Source organism: Salvelinus namaycush, chromosome 3 (genome assembly GCF_016432855.1).
Source record: "Salvelinus namaycush isolate Seneca chromosome 3, SaNama_1.0, whole genome shotgun sequence".
Taxonomy (NCBI): Eukaryota; Metazoa; Chordata; class Actinopteri; order Salmoniformes; family Salmonidae; genus Salvelinus; species Salvelinus namaycush.
The window spans coordinates 81,222,629-81,237,330 of record NC_052309.1 but is presented as its reverse complement, the minus strand read 5'-3'; the positions used below and the strand labels follow the sequence as shown (position 1 = coordinate 81,237,330).

The 14,702-nt window shown below is 44.2% G+C and overlaps 2 protein-coding genes across 3 annotated transcripts; one reads left to right on the top strand and one right to left on the bottom strand.

The window, feature by feature from the left end:
• Positions 1-1,705: 1,705 nt before the first annotated feature.
• LOC120040606 (DDB1- and CUL4-associated factor 7-like) lies at positions 1,706-8,387 on the bottom strand. Its single transcript, XM_038985696.1, has 7 exons — positions 7,810-8,387; positions 5,829-5,987; positions 5,504-5,615; positions 4,472-4,590; positions 3,443-3,652; positions 3,202-3,319; positions 1,706-3,095 (listed from the first exon to the last, which is right to left on the bottom strand). Exons 1-7 carry the CDS (start codon positions 7,945-7,947, stop codon positions 2,923-2,925), a joined length of 1,029 nt encoding a protein of 342 aa, XP_038841624.1. The 5' UTR covers positions 7,948-8,387; the 3' UTR covers positions 1,706-2,922.
• A 582-nt stretch (positions 8,388-8,969) lies between these two features.
• Positions 8,970-13,797, top strand: LOC120040589 (coiled-coil domain-containing protein 47). Of its 2 annotated transcripts, none has more exons than XM_038985677.1 (12): positions 8,970-9,191; positions 10,329-10,621; positions 10,749-10,841; positions 11,022-11,318; positions 11,405-11,470; positions 11,610-11,711; positions 11,835-11,945; positions 12,132-12,217; positions 12,384-12,442; positions 12,565-12,674; positions 12,824-12,991; positions 13,140-13,797. In XM_038985677.1, the coding sequence occupies exons 1-12, from the start codon at positions 8,987-8,989 to the stop codon at positions 13,218-13,220; spliced, it is 1,671 nt and encodes a 556-aa protein (XP_038841605.1). In that variant the 5' UTR covers positions 8,970-8,986; the 3' UTR covers positions 13,221-13,797. The 2 variants fall into 2 exon arrangements, with proteins under 2 accessions (XP_038841605.1, XP_038841614.1); XM_038985686.1 differs by lacking the exon at positions 8,970-9,191 and adding an exon at positions 9,246-9,348.
• Positions 13,798-14,702: the final 905 nt, after the last annotated feature.

Genomic DNA, 14,702 nt, shown 5'->3' with positions numbered 1-14,702 from the left:
TAAGTGGTTTGCACCATTTACTATTCTTCAGTTGGGCTTACTTTTGTGGAATTCATAGACATGAACTTATAAATCATATTTTAAAACCAGGAATTCATTCATTTGGGCCATGTTAAAGGCCCAGTTCATCCCAAAGGTGTTTGATGGGGTTGAGGTCAGGGCCATGTTAAACGCCCAGTTCATCCCAAAGGTGTTTGATGGGGTTGAGGTCAGGGCTCTGTGTAGGCCAGTCAAATTCTTCTTCCACACGATCTCGACAAACCATTTCTGTATGGACCTCGCTTTATGCATGGGGGCATTGTCATGCTGAAACAGGAAAGCGCCTTCCCCAAACTGTTGCCACAATGTTGGAAGCACAGAATCTTCTAGAATGTCATTGTATGCTGTAGAGTTAAGATTTCCCTTCACTGGAACTAAGGGACCTAGCCCGAACCATGAAAAACAGCCCCAGACCCTTATTCCTCCTCCACCAAACTTTACAGTTGGCACTACGCATTAGGGCAGGTAGCGTTCTCCTGGCATCCACCAAACCCAGATTTGGCCGTCGGACTGACGCGTTTCTACTGCTTCAGAGTCCAATGGCAGCAAGCTTTACATCACTCTAGCCAGCATTGCGCATGATGATCTTAGGCTTGTGTGCGGCTGCTCGGCCACAGAAACCTATTTCATGAAGCTTCCGACGAACAGTTATTGTGCTGACGTTGCTTCCAGAGGCAGTTTGGAACTCGGTAGTGAGTGTTGCAACCGAGGACAGTTGATTTTCACCACTCGGCGGTCTCGTTCTTTGAGCTTGTGGAGCCGTTGTTGCTCCTAGACGATTCCACTTCACAATAACAGCATTACAGTTGACCGGGGCAGCTCTATCAGGACAGAAATCTGACAAACTGAGCTCTTCAGTTAGGCCATTTTACTGCCAATGTTTGTCTATGGAGATCGCATGGTTGTCTGCTAGATCTTATATTCCTGTCAGTAACGGGTGTAGCTGAAATAGCCGAAGACACTAATACTCAAATTGTGAAAATTATGAGTGAGAAATGTTGGTGGGATGGAGTTCTGGCCTGCCTGGTGTCATCACCAGGAAGTAAATTAGTTAATTGATCAAAAAGAGAGTTCCCAACCTCTCTGCCGATAACAGCTAGTTTTCAGCAGGTTGACATTTGTCATGAATCTTGCCCTGGAAGCAGAACTGAGCTATTTCTGCTAAATGGGCCAGTTGCAAAGTCAAAATTGGTTATATCGTAAAAAATTTATGTAAACTAAATTAGCTTTTTGGTCTTAATTTAAGGTTAGGCATTAGGGTTAGCAGTGTGGTTAAGGTTAGGTTTAAAATGAGACATTATGACTATGTGGCTGTCAGCAGCAAGTGACCACTCTGTAGAGCTGCCTCCAGTGCAACGTTCATGACAATAAATGCCAACCGGACAGTTTTCAGTTTTCCCCTACATAACAGAAATTGCTCTTTTTGACCATTTTAATTGAAAATAATCACTAAGGTACTTAACTGTTACCCATAAACGATTTAATGTTGAGATCAAAACAGCTGTATTAGACCTTTAAGAACACTGCAGAGGGAATGTAATGTTAGGAGCTGACAGAACTATACCTGCTCACTGAAATACATTGCCATCTGCACATTGAAGTGACGTTATGCCCACCTAAATAAATCATGACCTATCAGTGTGTATTCAGTGATGCAATTAACATCTACAAAAACACAAAGGAATATTTATTAGTTAGAGCAAATTTGGTAATACAAACTTTTATGAAAAAAGCTACTACATGTAGATTTGCCTTATCAATATCTTGGATCAATATCTTGGTTCATATATTTATAAGAATGTACATTTCCCCTTGTACAAACATGCGAAAAGGGGGTTGACCTTCGAGTACAGAGAACAATAAAAAGATAGGGAGAGCGAGACACGAGAAAAAAAGGTTTCACTCTCCTTCAGTACTAGGCTAAGTAAACGTATTTGTTTCACACAATCTTGAATAGGAACTGCAGTTGTTCCAAGCAACTCTACTCAAAATGAAGAAAACCTTATGAAGCTTGTTTTTGTCCAAAGGGGCTGATGGCAAAGTATCCAAACTGTGAGACATGCAACTGTGTGTTGAACACAGGAGGCTGCTGAGGGGAGTACAGCTCATAATAATGGCTAGAACGAAGCAAATGGGATGGCATCAAACACCTGGAAACCATGTGTTATATGTATTTCCACCTATTTCGCTCCAGTTGTTAGAATGAGCCTGTTCTCCCCAATTAAAGTGCCACCAACTTCCTGTGGTATTGAACCATAACACTTCACTATATGTCAGATTATCACAGTATAATCATGGAAGTGATCTGGTACCAGCAAACCATTAAAAAAAATACTTTAAATAATTATGAGGCCTTAAAATTAGCCTTATGGTTTCAAATTCAGAAGTCTATAACTGGATTCAAACCAGTTCAGAAAGACACCCAGATTACATTTTCTGACAGTGAGTGTCATTTTAAATCCAGTTTCCTGACACTAAATATGTCATTATGTTATAGAGATGGCTAAAACAACAGGTTAAACACACTCAAGAGGCAGTCTTCAGTTCAAACTGCACTGTTTCACTCCATAATGAATTGACCATCTAGAATTGTTGAACCCACTGATGCATTTTGGCGCTGTACAGACACTGATGATTACCAAAACAATAAAGATGACAACATACTCCTTTTGACACAGGGATTAGTTCTATCAAAAACAGAGTAAACCAGGACATTGTGGAGTGGGACAAAGAGTTCACACCGCCTCCCATACGTACATCAAATCAGCCAGGACAGAGTAGTGGTTTGAGGCAGTCCTGCAAGATTTACTTCCACTCAAAAAAACATGTCCAAGTTCTGAATCCACACATTGTCCTCATCCACACCTGAGGTGAAGGTTGGCTTTAGACCCGCAGGATCTCTAGGCAGTTGTTGTAGCCGATGGCGATCCAGTCAGGCTGGGTGGAGGCCCACTGGACGTTGTTGATCTCCCCCTCGGCTGTGTAGGCCAGAATAGGGTCCTCGATGGCCCTGGGCATTTGCTGGATGTCCCATATCAGCGCCTGGTGGTCGTCGGCTGAGGAAAGACAAGACATTATTATTACACTGAAGGGAGAAGGTGAGAAGACTTAGAATGGGGTCTGAGGAAAGGTGAACTGGTGAAGAAGCTGTTTGTGCTTTGCCTGCAGTGCAGATGTGACAGGAGGAGTGGGGAGCCCAGGCGATGCCGTTGACACAGGCCCGGTGGTTGTTGAGGCGGGCCACCGGCGTGCAGGGAACACGCACGTCCAGAATCACAACCTGAGACACACAGCACAGGAGAGATAAACACATTAGATGGGGATAAGGAGAGGAAGCAACAAAGAGAGAATGGACAAAACCAAACTGAAAGAGGAATGAGAAAGTAGAGTTAAATAGACTGACCTCCATGCCGTCCATAGCCATGGTGGCCAGGTAGTTGGGGTCCTGTTTGTTCCAGCAGAGGCGCAGTAGGGGGTGGTGCTGGGGATCTTCATAGATGATGGTGCTGTGTTCCAGGTGCCGCAGGTCAAACATGCGTACTGAGCCGTCCGCTCCGACCGACGCAAACATGTCCCGACCACCGCCTGCGCGGCTGAACGCGATGTCATACACCTACAGACAGAGAACACCACCAACATGCAGAGTTATTACACTGGTATACCCACGGACACACATTCACACTTTATGATCTCAGGACCAGGGGTTGGAACCAAAATTATTTTCCAGTCGTTCGGTTCCGAAAAGAACCCCTATTTGTTTTGTTCCAGTGGTCCGACCAGCATAATACAATTCTGAACTGGTTGGAACCCAAAAAAAGTTACAGTTCATATTGCTCCTTTTGGTAAAATGTTTAAGCTGTAAAATAAACCGTTTTCACATTTAGCTCATTCATTTGCTTCATCAATTAGTTTGGATGGAGCAGCTTGCGGTGTATGCGCAAGCTATTTGTTTACATGTTTAATTGGCCATTTAAGTGCAGGCGCGAGAGAAGACAATTTCATGGGTGGGGAGAGAGAGGGGTGGACATGGCGGGGGCTTGGTTTGAAGCGCTAAACATCATCTGAATTGGGATGTGTTTAGGCTATTACTAGAATACCTTTAGAGACGTAACTTCACTGAATTACATAATTAAACATTACACATCAGGAATATTTTTTGAACAAAAAATAACATCAATCGGTTCTCAAGATTTGGAATAAAGGATTGTTACGGAACACTAGAGACCAGTTTCGTTTCTCAAAAAATGTCATTATTTTCCGGTTTTTGGTTCTGCTCCCTGAACAGGTTCTAGCCCCTGCTCACGACAACTAGCCTTTACTTACTCATTCATACAGTCTGAAACATGCACATTCATACAGTCTGAAACATGCACATTCATACAAGCAAACTAAACTTCAAGGCAAGGCCTATATTCCCCCTCAGCCCTCACACCTCTTTGTCATGAGCAATGAGCTGGGTCTTGACGTGGCCGGATACGAGGTTGACTCTGCCCAGCACTTGGCCAGTCTCCAACCCCCAGATAGTACAAGTGGTGTCAATGCTGGAGGTGCCTGTAATGGACAGATCAGAACCAGGATTAAAAACACTGACACTCACCAAACAAGACATACTGTAAAACTAAATTAATAGCATGGGTGTTTATTTGCAGTAATCACTCTACACAACCGGCGCTTATTTGAGACAGGCTTCTTTTATACCCAGGAATCTATTTCCATTATGCACACAGCTCAATAAAATGTTGAAAAGACTACCAGTTTGACCAGTATAAACATTATAATAACAAATCCATCGCAGATCAGACCTGCAAAGGCTGCCTATCACACACCCTCCATTTCACGCTTTAGCACCATTAATTTGATGGTGTGTTTTATTTTTGGAGGAGCCATCGGTTGCAATATTGACAAAATGAAAAATGTAATGCACGACTGTGGGAATATCAGAGCTGTGTCCATGGTAACAGTTGTAAACAATTCATTTAGACCCAGCATTTATATGCTGAAATATGTGACGATGCCCAGATTTTAAGTGACAGGCAGCTATTTGAGATTGCATTTAAATTGTTTTACGCTACTTACTCTGACACACATGCTGTAGACACTGACAGCAAACCAATAGACTATATGCTAGAGCTGGGCGATATGGACAAACATCCATGTCACAATGGACTAAATTATCACGATAAATGTCATAACCTTGTTGTTCAAGTTATGTGCACCACAGTTATTTTTTTATATTACTCTTAAATCTACTACTTTGAATGTTGTAGCTATCAATTGTTGTATTAACAATCACCCATATTAGCAAACTTATTTCATTTGAAACTTCACATTTCTCTACTAGGGCACCTATAGGTTATTTATTGTAATGAACGAGATCAGCAAAATGTCCATGATATTTGGTCGGTGTCAATACTTTTCAGTTTATATTCCCAGCTCTACTATATGCATATGCCCCATCTCTTACCCAGCAGATTAGGATCCACTTCATTCCAGTCAAACGAGGTGAGTGGGGCACAGAAGTCAGAGTTCTTGTTGTTATTCAGCAAGCATTCCAAACGCGTCTCTGTTTCACTGACCTAAGGGGTAAGATTTAACAAGCCATGAGATGCTATACAACTACGTAGAAAAGAGTCCCCTCTGGGAAAGTAACTGAGCTAGAGTGCAACTCCAGATGCTGCAAGAGGGACACAATAGTTAGAAGAGGGTGCAGGCCAGGGAGCGCCCAACATATGACATCTATTATGTTTACGTATGATTTAGTATCAAGGAGGCTGTGGGTGCATGCATACCCTCCAGATGCGCAGGTAGTCCCCGCTAGTGGCAAGCAGGTCTGGGTAAACACCCTTGCTGTCTGGGATCCACATGATCTTGGTGGTGGGGTAGGGGTGGTCAAAGGTGTTCCTGCAGATGAACTCTGAACTCTCCTCCTCCAGACCCACAATCTGCACCTGAAGAGAAACAACAATAATTAAATCAGAAACCGCTCTTGATATACAGTCGTGGCCAAAAGTTGAGAATGACACAAATATTAATTTTCACAAAGTCTGCTGCCTCAGAATGTTATGAAGAGAGATCAGATGAATTGCAAAGTCCCTCTTTGCCATGCAAATGAACTGAAACACCCAAAAACATTTCCACTGCATTTCAGCTCTGCCACAAAAGGACCAGCTGACATCAAGTCAGTGATTCTCTCGTTAACACAGGTGTGAGTGTTGACGAGGACAAGGCTGGAGATCACTCTGTCATGCTGATTGAGTTCAAATAACAGACTGGAAGCTTCAAAGGAAGGGTGGTGCTTGGAATAATTGTTCTTCCTCTGTCAACCATGGTTACCTGCAAGGAAACACGTGCCATCATCATTGCTTTGCAGAAAAAGGGCTTCACAGGCAAGGATAATGCTGCCAGTAAGATTGCACCTAAATCAACCATTTATCGGATCATCAAGAACTTCAAGGAGAGCGTTTCAATTGTTGTGAAGAAGGCTTCAGGGCACCCAAGAAAGTCCAGCAAGCGCCAGGACCGTCTCCTAAAGTTGATTCAGCTGCGGGATCGGGGCACCACCAGTACAGAGCTTGCTCGGGAATGGCAGCAGGCAGGTGTGAGTGCATCTGCACGCACAGTGAGGCAAAGATTTTTGGAGGATGGCCTGGTGTCAAGAAGGGCAGCAAAGAAGCCACTTCTCTCCAGGAAAAACACCAGGAACAGACTGATATTCTGCAAAAGGTACAAGGATTTGACTGCTGAGGACTGGGGTAAAGTCATTTTCTCTAATGAATCCCCTTTCCGATTGTTTGGGGCATCCGGAAAAAAGCTTGTCCGGAGAAGACAAGGTGAGCGCTACCATCAGTCCTGTGGCATGCCAACAGTAAAGCATCCTGAGACCATTCATGTGTGGGGTTGCTTCTCAGCCAAGGGAGTGGGCTCACTCACAATTTTGCCAACGAACACAGCCATGAATAAAGAATGGTACCAACACATCCTCCGAGAGCAACTTCTCCCAACCATCCAGGAACAGTTTGGTGACGAACAATGCCTTTTCCAGCATGATAGAGCACCTTGCCATAAGGAAAAAGTGATAACTAAGTGGCTCGGGGAACAAAACATCGATATTTTGGGTCCATGCCCAGGAAACTCCCCAGACCTTAATCCCATTGAGAACTTGTGGTCAATCGTCAAGAGGTGGGTGGACAAACAAAACCTCACAAATTCTGACAAACTCCAAGCATTGATTATGCAAGAATGTGCTGCCATCAGTCAGGATGTGGCCCAGAAGTTAATTGACAGCATGCCAGTGCGGATTGCAGAGGTCTTGAAAAAGAAGGGTCAACACTGCAAATGTTGCCTCTTTGCATCAACTTCATGTAATTGTCAATAAAAGCCTTTGACACTTATGAAATGCTTGTAATTATACTTCAGTATTCCATAGTAACATCTGACAAAAATATCTAAAGACACTGAAGCAGCAAACTTTGTGGAAATCAATATTTGTGTCACTCAACTTTTGGCCACGACTGTATTTAACAAGGAACAAATAACTCAGAGCTTAAACACACTTCATACTGTTTTTATTAACTTTTTGATCATGTTCCTTTGTGGGTGAGGTCTTCTACAACTGTAGAAGCGAAGATCTGTTCTGAGTTCTGTTTATACCTAAGATCTGTTCTAGGTAGCCCACATCACAGCATTGTGGGAGTCACGGTGGTCCCAACTAATTCGTTCTGATTCTACACTGGGACTGGTTAACAAAAATATACAGGTCATCTCACTCACCTTATTGTTATATTCTTCAACGAAACTTCCAAGGGCCAGGCGAAAGCGTTTGTCGGGACGAACGCTCCAGTTCATTGCATACACCGTCCATGGCGCTTCGTATTTGTAGATCTCTTTTCGCTTACCGTGGAGAGACATAGCTCAATAAACGAGCTCTTATATCAAATCCTTACCTATATAAAACAAAACAACTGTTTCCTTGGAACAAAATACACCCCACGGCTCGTTAAAGACTTTCCGAATTGAAGACTTGAACAGCTCAAATGACAAAGGCTGTCAAACGACAGCTAGCTAGCAAACAGTCGTTAGTTATGGATACTACACTAGCCCAGTTAACGCCATTAGCTAGCTAGTAGCGCGTTGTACCGCGTAATAGCTATCACTGTCGGATCACGAAGGCGACGTTTAAGCTTAAATGAAGCTTCGAGACACACGTTAGCTTACGGCCAATAGTCTGAATTTGCTATTCGCTCGATTTTGATGATCCGGGTAAGTGAGCCTGCTTTTCTAATTGAGTCCCCTGCTAGCTTTGACCCGACTCCGACTTCAACAACACTAACCACAAAGAGGGGTGGGTGATCACTCTCCTCAAATCTCCTCCCATCGAAGAAAATGTCGGCGGTGTGACGCTCGCTAGCTCATAGACTACAATCACTCCATTAAAGTGTGGAAATCATCATACCAATCACACCATTCTGAAAATATGCAAATATTGTTTTTACTATTTTAACAGCGTAACAAGGGTGGTGGACTCTGCTTAGGGATTTTGGATACAGTTTATGTCACAATTAACTTTTCGTAACAGGTTAGGAGAATTAACGTAGCGGGTTACGATAATTAGGTTAAGGTTAGGAAAAGAGTTAGGCTTATTTAAAATGAACAAAAATATATATAGTTGATAAACTCTATACAACTGGGGAAAAAACTTTTGAACAGTCATGCAACTCGGAATTCCAAGTCTGAAACTCTGGCATCTTTCAAGAGGTCCTGCTTTCCGACCCGAAGATCACTGGTGTTATTATTCGACCTCTTTTTTTCCCGGAGTTCCCAGTTGTATTGAAAGCGCCATAAACTGATTATCCAATAGAAACCCCTAATCACACTTGTAGGCGGTGTCATGGCGACGTTGGTAGGCTTGCTGAACGTCAACGGGTAACGTCTCGGCCAAACTGCGCATATGCACGCCGTCAACTCAAAGGCACTTCTTCGCTATAAAGTTGTTTTTAACGAACATGAAAGAGTGTCAGTTTGTCACTTTCACAAGGTTGGAGTAATAACATATTTAACTACTTACAACATTGGCTTTAATCTAGGCTGTGTCTTTAGATTTCGAGAAAAACAACAACAAGGAAGAATATTTGACTTCTCAAACCCCGGCCCTGGTAAGTTTCGCAAGCGGTCCAGGAAGTCTCGCGAGGTTGCGCCTCTGGGTTTTTAGAAACTCTGTGGTAGAATCTACTGTCAAGAGGACTGTATTGAACAGTTAAGCTAACGACGACCTCAGCGTTTTCCATAGGAACATATTTTAACACTCCATAGGTATTCATACAGCTAACGTTACATGTGTTGTTTTGCTTTAGTTTGATTCAACTTGATAAATCCGGCTATTGTTATATTGTCAACCACTTATTAGCTATAGGGTGGCAATAACTTGGTTGGAAACGTTAGCTAGCTTGCTCGGTTAGAATGGGAAGAGATGGGGGGGATGGGACACGTTGTCTAATTAGTGAGTTATCTAGCTTGCTAGACTAACGTTAGTTTGTTAACCAGAAATCGTCAACTGTGGTTGCATATTTGCTAGCTCTTTGTAGTCTTAGCCATCTGAAATGTTCTATGATTTCAGCTATCCACTCCAAGTCAAGCTTGCTAGCTAACAGAGTCAGAGAGTGGATTTGGCTAGCAACAGACAGCTAACGTTAGTTAGCGCACCTGAATGCTAAGCAAGATATTTGTAGCTGTGGTTAGTTAAGCTGGTAGTTAATAACTAGCATAAATGGACTACGGTGTCTAGAATGAAGATGTGTCTATAAAGAAAGCAACGCGAGCCATATATTTAGAATATTGATGACTTGTGAATGATAGGGTCACTGGGTCATTACCAATAACCACTATCCATGTCCAATCCGATTGATGGACAGATTATATGGCGTTCAGACTGACACATTTTTGATTTAGGTAATTTGACAGTGTCCAGACCTAGCTACCACTCTCTTGGATGTTGACCTTTTCAGTGGGAGTGGATGTAAGAGGCATGAAATTATAGATATGTGTTATAAACAAACAAGTTACTATCCTGGGCATGTAACTAAATCAACTCACAGTAATGCAGATGTTTGTTGGAAACGTCTTTGTGACAGCCAGCCTGTGTGAGACTGACTGAGGCATTCTGTCTATTGCTGGTTGGACCTTCTGTCACCTCCAAACCCACCTGGTTTGACCTGAATTTACCTTTCCCACCTTATCTTCCTCCTGCTCTTCTTCTCCTCTCACCTGTCCTCCACCTGCCTGTGCTGGCACAGCTTCAACCATGAGGAGTGTGTACCTCCTGCTGCCCGCGCTGCTACTTCTCCTGGCACTGCCCGTCTCCAGGGGACGCTACAACGATGACTTTGACGATGGGGAAGACCTGGCAGACTTTGCAGATGACAATGACTTTGCTGAGTTTGAGGATGTGAGCGAGGACACTGCGGCCGAGCCAGAGACAGCCCCTCCACCCCGTGCGGCTCAGCCTGCTGAGGATGATGAGGACGAGGCCACAGTGGAGCTGGAGGAAGACGGACAGGAGGACGGCTTTGAGGATTCCGATACACAGGTTAGGGGCTGCAGTGGCCTGGTAGCTTGCATATGACCAGGGACAACTTAGTTTGCACACTATCCCATGCACCTGTGTTTTTGGTTTGTGCCAGAACTAATCATTATTTAATTGTGTATTGCTGTAGGATCAAGACATGTACAGCAAGTACGATCCAGACGAGTTTGATGGCATGGAGAAGCCCAGCCAGTCCCTTAAAGACCCTCTGATCATCCACACAGTAAGTTCACTGTTAACACCAGACTAGTGACCAATATGAAGCCATTGATTCTAGACCTATTTCTTAAACTGTACTCTGACAACCAAGAAGAACATCCCTCTTAAATGTGAGTTCCAAGATCAAACATCCTTAATGTTGTGGTTGTCAAGGTGATGAAGTCTGTCCGTCTTCCCCTTCCAGGTGCCGGCCCACCTTCAGAACAGCTGGGAGAGCTACTACATGGAAATTCTAATGGTGACGGGCCTGCTGGCCTATATCATGAACTACATCATCGGCAAGAACAAGAACAGCCGTCTGGCCACAGCCTGGTTCAACTCCCACCGAGAGCTCCTGGAGAGCAACTTTGCCTTGGTGGGTGACGATGGCACCAGTAAGGATGCAGTGAGCACCGGGAAGCTGAACCAGGAGAATGAGCACATCTACAACCTGTGGTGCTCAGGTCGAGTGTGTTGTGAAGGCATGCTCATCCAGCTTAAGGTATTTACAGTGTGTGTGAGTAAGATAGAGAAAGTGTTTGTGTGAGAACTAGCTGCTGTTTCAATGTTTTCTCTGGTCTGTTCCAGTTTGTGAAGAGGCAGGACCTGCTGAATGTACTGGCCAGGATGATGAGGCCAGTCTGTGATCAAGTGGTGGGTACATATGATGCCTGCATACATGTACATCACCAGTCACATTGTCACTCACCTCAGCACTTACAAATACTTTCCTAAAGGTAGACCTTTTCTGTTGTCTGACTTGCTGTATATTTCTGTCTATTTTTCTTTGTAGCAAATCAAAGTTACTCTGAATGATGAGGACATGGATACGTTTGTGTTTGCTGTGGGCACCAAAAAGGCCATGGCCCGGATGCAGAAAGAGATGCAGGACTTGGTGAGGAGCGGGCCAACATCACTATACATTCATTCAGCCTTCCAGACACTATTAACCATCTATAAGCCTCAGGCTGCGTGGGTGTATGTATTGACCCGTCTTTGTTTGTCTGTCTGTCCCCAGAGTGAGTTCTGCAGTGACAAGCCCAAGTCAGGAGCAAAGTACGGCCTTCCTGAGCTCCTGGCCATCCTGACAGAGATGGGTGAGGTCACGGATGGTGTGATGGACAGCAAGGTGAGCAAGGAAGGGGACCTCTGTTGTGGCCTACTCACTACAGTGGGGACTTTGTCACTAGGCTATTGCAGAGTGGTCTCTTATTGTTTGTAGTGGGAGAATATGACATGTAGAGTACAGTGTGCCACAATTTGACAGACCCCTTGTTTTTCTTTCATTCACCCTTCCACTGTCTTTGTCTTTCAGATGGTTCATTATATCACCAACCATGCTGACAAGATCGAGTCCATCCATTTCTCTGACCAATTTTCTGGTTCAAAAGTTGTGCAAGAGTAAGTGTGCCTGCAAGCAAGTCAGTTTTTCCACAACATACTAACTATATCACACCAATGTCCTTACTCAACCCCTACCTCTGGTCTTGTATTAAAGCTTCTTATGAAATGATGTACAGCTGTTTCTGTTACCTGAAGCTTCCTTCTCAACCCTGTTGTGTTTCAGGGATGGACAGCCCTTAAAGCTGCCTGAGACCAAGAAGACGCTGCTGTTTACATTTAATGGTGAGCCAATTGTTTCCACTTGAAGTGCTTTCCAACACTTGGCATGCAGCCGATTCACCATATTTGATACGTAGTGACTGAATGAAATGTTAACAAATGTTTTCCTGTGTTTGTGCATGTAGTGCCTGGCATGGGGAACACGTCTCCCAAAGACATGGACACTCTGCTACCCCTGATGAACATGGTCATCTACAGCATCGACAAGGTCAAGAAGCTCCGCCTCAACAGAGAGGTGAGAATGGCAAGATAATTACACTAGTCTCCTAGTACACCCTCAATCTGGCCTATTGGCAGACTTTTTATTTCTGATTATCTACAGTCTTCCTTTCATCCATCACTGCATCTCCTTGCTGACCTTCTCTCACTGTGTCTGTCCTCCAGGGAAAACAGAAGGCGGATAAGAACCGTGCCCGTGTGGAGGAGAACTTCCTGAAGCAGACCCACAATCAGCGCCAGGAGGCTGCTCAGACCCGGCGGGAGGAGAAGAAGAGGGCTGAGAAGGAGAGGATCATGAGTGAGGAGGATCCTGAGAGACAGCGCCGCCTGGAGGTCAGCTCCACCACAGCCCACCAGCAGAATAACACACTGGAACGCTACACACTGTAACATTACACATTGGAACACAGCACACTGTTCATCTTGGCCTTCTTTGTACCTCTTGCTCTAACTGTCTCTATGGTGTTGCCCCCTTTTCCAGGAGGCTGCTCAACGTCGTGATCAGAAGAAGATTGAGAAGAAGCAGATGAAGATGAAGCAGATCAAAGTCAAAGCCATGTGAGGACAGACAGCTACAGGGATTCAATCACACAGCTCAGACGGTTTCCACTGCTTCCATCCATCTCTCTCACTTCAGCGCCCAGTTCTGGCTCACACATACACTCCCTTCTCCATGGGTGTGTCAAGCGTAGCTGTTTCTGTTCTCATGGAAACACTTTGTCCAATCAGAGTGGGGTTTTCCTTGGCTGTGAGTGAGCTGCTAGTGACAAGCGAGAGGGACAGAGGAGTTTTGTATATCAAGTCTGTCGCCATGACGACCCGTGCCAGTTTTTTCCCCTGTTTTGACTTTTTCTTCTGCCTAGGTCTTCATTGCTCTTTTCAAAGCAAGTCGGCTCAATGAGCTTATTAATCGAATCGACAGGGATTGGGGGTTGCACCTCTTGGTGGGAAATAAAATGCTCATATTTTAATAGGAATGAAGGCATGTGAGGCCTGTTTGAGTTATTAAGTTAACACTGTGGATGCTACAAGACGAGATGCAAAGTATCCCATTTTAATTTATATCTAAGTGACAGTCCTTACAAGCTATGTCTGTCTGGTGAATTTCTAAGCAAACAATAAAATGCACTGGAAGCTATTGAACAATCTCATTTCTGTCTTTTTTCAGAGGAGTTGTGTCTTGCGGGTAGGTGCTTATAAATGGACCGATGGGACGGTAAGTCTAGCGCTAAATTTGACCCAAAGATTGAGTGCGCAGAGAGATTGTCTAGGCTACTGGGTTCAAACTAAGCTGTCCTGGTGGGCTTAATGTCAACTCCCTTGTCTCCTATATTCTACAGTAGCCTTTTTTGGAAACCACCATTTCTGCCAGCATGTTGATTCTTATTGGGGAGTAAGTATTGTAATTTTTATGACCTAGTACTGTAGTTTAACAAAAGCCCACCTAGGAAGTCATGTTGAGGACAATTTAATTAAGGATGCTTCAAGGTCACTGAAAAAAAAATCTGCAGTAACACATATACAAGTATTCAGACCCTTTGCTATGAGACTCGAAATTGAGCTCAGGTGCATCCTGTTTCCATTGATCATCCTTGATGTTTCTACAACTTGATTGGAGTCCACCTGTGGTAAATGCACATGAGAAAGACCTTGGTCAGGGAGGTGACCAAGACCCTGATGGTCCCTGACAGCGCTCCAATGTGGAGATTGGGGAATAATCCAGAAGGACAACCATCTCTGCAGCATTCTACCAATCAGGCCTTTATGGTAGAGTGGCCAGACTGAAGCCACTGCTCAGTAAAAGGCACATGACAGCCCACTTGGAGTTTGCCAAAAGACACCTAAAGACACTCAGACCATGAAACAAGATTCTCTGGTCTAATGAAACCAAGATTGAACTCTTTGCCCTGAATGCCAAGCGTTACGTCTGGAGGAATCCTGGCACCATCCCTACGGTGAAGCATGGTGGTGGCAGCATCCTGTTGTGGGTATGTTTTTCAGCGGCAGGGACTGGGAGACTAGTCAGGAATGAGGGAAAGATCAA

Coding starts and splice junctions, on each gene's coding strand:
- LOC120040606 (XM_038985696.1), bottom strand. CDS start 7,947: ATGTCTCTCCACGGTAAGCGAAAAGAGATCTACAAATACGAAGCGCCA. Junction 5,616..5,828: donor ACTACCTGCGCATCTGGAGG/GTATGCATGCAC, acceptor CTTACCCCTTAG/GTCAGTGAAACAGAGACGCG. Junction 3,096..3,201: donor CTGTCACATCTGCACTGCAG/GCAAAGCACAAA, acceptor GTCTTTCCTCAG/CCGACGACCACCAGGCGCTG.
- LOC120040589 (XM_038985677.1), top strand. CDS start 8,987: ATGCACGCCGTCAACTCAAAGGCACTTCTTCGCTATAAAGTTGTTTTT. Junction 10,622..10,748: donor TTGAGGATTCCGATACACAG/GTTAGGGGCTGC, acceptor GTATTGCTGTAG/GATCAAGACATGTACAGCAA. Junction 12,675..12,823: donor AGCTCCGCCTCAACAGAGAG/GTGAGAATGGCA, acceptor TCTGTCCTCCAG/GGAAAACAGAAGGCGGATAA.